This window comes from Vipera berus, assembly GCF_964194415.1.
Source record: "Vipera berus genome assembly, chromosome: 2".
Taxonomy (NCBI): domain Eukaryota; kingdom Metazoa; phylum Chordata; class Lepidosauria; order Squamata; family Viperidae; genus Vipera; species Vipera berus.
In genome coordinates this window covers 3,058,384-3,062,094 of record NC_138203.1, presented here as the reverse complement: position 1 = coordinate 3,062,094, position 3,711 = coordinate 3,058,384, and the positions used below count along the sequence as shown (strand labels likewise).

The following is a 3,711-nucleotide window of genomic DNA, read 5'->3' as shown; positions in this document are numbered from 1 at the left end:
GAGGAGGAGGAGGAGGAGAAGGAGAAGAAGGAGGAGGAGGAGGAGGAGAGGAGAAGGAGAAGGAAGGAGGAGGAGGAGGAGATGGGAAGAAAGGGCTGTGAGGTCGTTGGTGCTCTTGGAGTTTGGTTGTTTTCTTGCAGACATTTTATTACCTAACTAGGGAACATCTTCAGTGCTTGAATGAATGAATATTTGGGAGGAGGAGGAGGAGGAGGAGAAGGAGAAGAAGGAGGAGGAGGAGGAGGAGGAGGAGAAGGAGAAGAAGGAGGAGGAGGAGGAGATGGAAGAAAGGGCTGTGAGGTCGTTGGTGCTCTTGGAGTTTGGTTGTTTTATTGCAGACATTTTATTACCTAACTAGGTAACATCTTCAGTGCTTGAATGAATGAATATTTGGAGGAGGAGGGGGGGGACAGTGACCTTGGGATCCTTGGTGCTCTCTGAGCTGGGTGGTTTTCTTCCAGACCTTTCATGACCCAGATACGTAACATCATCCAGTGCTAGAAGGGAGTGGATTTGTGGAGAGGAGGAGGATACAGCACCCAAAAAAAAAAAACAACTGCAAAATTCTCAGTGCAGGCAGCCCTCGACTTAACGGCCACGGAGCCCCAAATTCCTGCTGCTCAGGCAGGCGTTAAGCTGCTTTTGCCTCACTTTACAGCCTTTCCTACCACAGCGGCTCAAGTGAATCACGGCAGTTATGTCAGTAACAACGGTCGCTAAGCGAAACTGCCTCCCCGCCCCCCCCCTTGACCCGGCTCGTCAAAAAGTCGCAAATAGGGGATGGTGTGACCCCAGGAAAACTGCCACCGTCACAAATGTGAACCAGGGGCCAGGCGTCTGATCACCGGACCATTGTGGGGAGGGGTGCTGCCCTGGTCGTTAAGGGTGAAAAAAACGTCTTTTTCAGCGCGCTTACTTCACCACCCTCATTGCGTCCGCAGACAACCGCCCGGCCGCCCTGTTTAGAGTGGTCCGCTCCCTTTTAAATCAAGGGACAGGAGAGGACCCCTTACGAGGACGGGCCGAGGAATTTAGTAAATATCTGGTGGACAAAATTGCTCAGATTCGGGCTGGTCTGGACTCTGACTGGGCAGTATCTGACGAGAGGAAAACAATGAGTTTGGCCGAGAACATTTGGGAAGAGTTTGATCCTGTGACTCCGGATGAAGTGGACAAGATCATGGGGAAATTAAGTGCCGCCACATGTTCGTTGGACCGGTGTCCCTCCTGCCTGGTCTATGCGTCTCGAGAGGTTACACGAGGCTGGCTCCTAGCAGTTATCAATGCCTCACTGAGTGAAGGGTACTTCCCTGCCGTCCTAAGTGATGGCCACTAAACGAATCGCTGTAAATCAGGGACTGTCTGCAGAAGCAGTTTTAGCCTTCGGGGAAGTTGGGGGGGGGTTGTTGATTTCACGGTCCGGTCAGTCACCCACCTGGCGAGTCCTGCGGCTGAAGGCCCACCGCCCTTAACAAGGGGGAGGCCCTGAGCACGTGGTAGAGGTAAGACTCCACCTGCAAGCGGGACAACACCGAGGTGTACAAGTGCAGGGCGAGGATCTGGTGCAAGTGTTCCGTCTGGAGGTCAAGGAGCTTCTTCAGTTCCTCCAAGGCGCCCTCGTTCACCTCGACCGTCTGGTAGCGGTGAAAGCCGGACACTTTACACTGATCGGCGCAGACGCCCTGCGAGGAGGAGGATAAAGTAGAGAAAAGGGGAAAAAAGGGAAAAAAACAAGACTCAACACAACGGTTGGGTGGTCTATGGAGATTCTCCACCATCCAGGTCGTCGCTAATCCCAAAAGCTGCTTTTCCACGAGACGATAAAGCAAGCACTTCACAACCGCCTGCCACAACGTAGCGGAGCAGACCCATCGGGACAAAATTCAGCCATCCCTCTGGATTTAAAGGACAAAAGGCCGCTCTTTCGAAGGCAGCAAAGTCCACCTTTTGGACAGAGAGAGGACCGCTGGTTTGAAAGGGGTCCAAGAGACCATTATGGAGTGGAGAATAGAATAGAATAGAATAGAATAGAATAGAATAGAATAGAATAGAATAGAATAGAATAGAATAGAATAGAATAGAATAGAATAGAATAGAATAGAATAGAATAGAATAGAATAACAAATTATGAAATATAGAAGAATAGAATAGAATAGAATAGAATAGAATAGAATAGAATAGAATAGAATAGAATAGAATAGAATAGAATAGAATAGAATAGAATAGAATAGAATAGAATAGAATAGAATAGAATAGAATAGAATAGAATAGAAAATATGGAATGGAATGGAATGGAATGGAATGGAATGGAATGGAATAGAATAGAATAGAATAGAATAGAATAGAATAGAATAGAATAGAATAGAATAGAATAGAATAGAATAGAATAGAATAGAATAGAATAATGAAATAGAATAGAATAGAATAGAATAGAATAGAATAGAATAGAATAGAATAGAATAGAATAGAATAGAATAGAATAGAATAGAATAGAATAGAATAGAATAGAATAGAAAATATAGAATGGAATGGAATGGAATGGAATAGAATAGTAAATGTGGAGTGGAGTAGAGTAGAATGGAATGGAACAAAATAGAAAATATAGAATAGAATAGAACAGAATAAAAACTGGAAGGGACCATGGAGGTCTTCTAGTCCAGCCCCCTGCTCAAGCAGGAGAACCTACACCATCTCAGACAAAACTGAAGAGCCCTCCCTCAACAGAGGGGGGAGGGACAGGACATCATCTATCTCCAGTCTACAACAAAGTCCTTTCCGCAGTTCCAAGAAGGCTCCCCACCCCTTTGCACCACTCAGGTGACCCTGAGGACACAGAGAAGCCTCCAAGCGGCCTCAAAGACTCTCTAAAAGGAGGCCAATGACCGGCTGTCTGCAAGGATCATCAATCCTTCCATTCCCCTTGAAGATGCTTCCCTTCTCAGGGGGCCACTAGCACCGTGCGGGCAACGCATGGCCCCGTTCGCTGTGCACACGCGCATACCCATTTCCCAGATGCTGCCTTTCCCTCCAGGCCGCCAACATGAAAATGTTGGTGGCCTCTACCTTAAGCCCTCAAGGCTTTCACACAAGTCACAAATCCAGTTTCCCAGGTGGCGGGGAAGGGGAGGAGTGTTTTTAAAAAAAACTCTGCTGAATTTTGGTGCTAAAATTTGAGAACCGCAAAGAAGGCTGGACGGCCTACGATCCTTGCGTACGCCAGAGAACTGAACCGTGGGGTTCCAATGACCACCCGTTTGTCTGAAATATCATAGTGTTTCCTGCTTGAGCAAGGCGGTGGGGGTGGACTGCAAGACCTCCAAGGCCCCTTCCAACTCTTGTTATTCCATTGTTCTGCCCAAAACCAGCTTCCCTAACCACCACCAACACACACACACACACACACACACACACACACACACACCTGGGCAGACTGCTGCTGATCCCGGAAAGTCCACAGGCGGACTTTGACACTTTCGCAATCCAAGGAAAGGCTTTGCAACTTGGCCTCGGCAAGCAGCAGCTGCTTCCGGCAGCGGCCGTAATTTAGCACCAGCTCGTAAAACTCGTGGCGGTCCTGGTGGGCCAGGCCGGCAAACTCCTCCGCGTAGGCCTCCGCGTTCTCCAGCCAGGAACAGGGCTCAAAAACCTTCAGCTGCTCTTTGGTGAAAGGGACGAGTTCGGGATCGGCTGGAAGTTCAGGATACAAAGTCT

The 3,711-nt window shown here is 48.3% G+C and overlaps 1 protein-coding gene across 1 annotated transcript in view; it reads right to left on the bottom strand.

Moving 5' to 3' along the window:
• The window catches only part of EPG5 (ectopic P-granules 5 autophagy tethering factor), an 83,833-nt gene that overhangs the window by 73,715 nt on the left and 6,407 nt on the right, over positions 1–3,711 (bottom strand). The window contains exons 2-4 of the mRNA XM_081316317.1: positions 3,422–3,711; positions 1,436–1,682; positions 464–497 (exon numbers count right to left, since the gene is read on the bottom strand). The exon at positions 3,422–3,711 is cut by the window's right edge and continues 568 nt beyond it. Coding sequence (XP_081172443.1) covers positions 464–497; positions 1,436–1,682; positions 3,422–3,711 — 571 coding nt within the window. The remainder of the gene's footprint in view (positions 1–463; positions 498–1,435; positions 1,683–3,421) is intronic.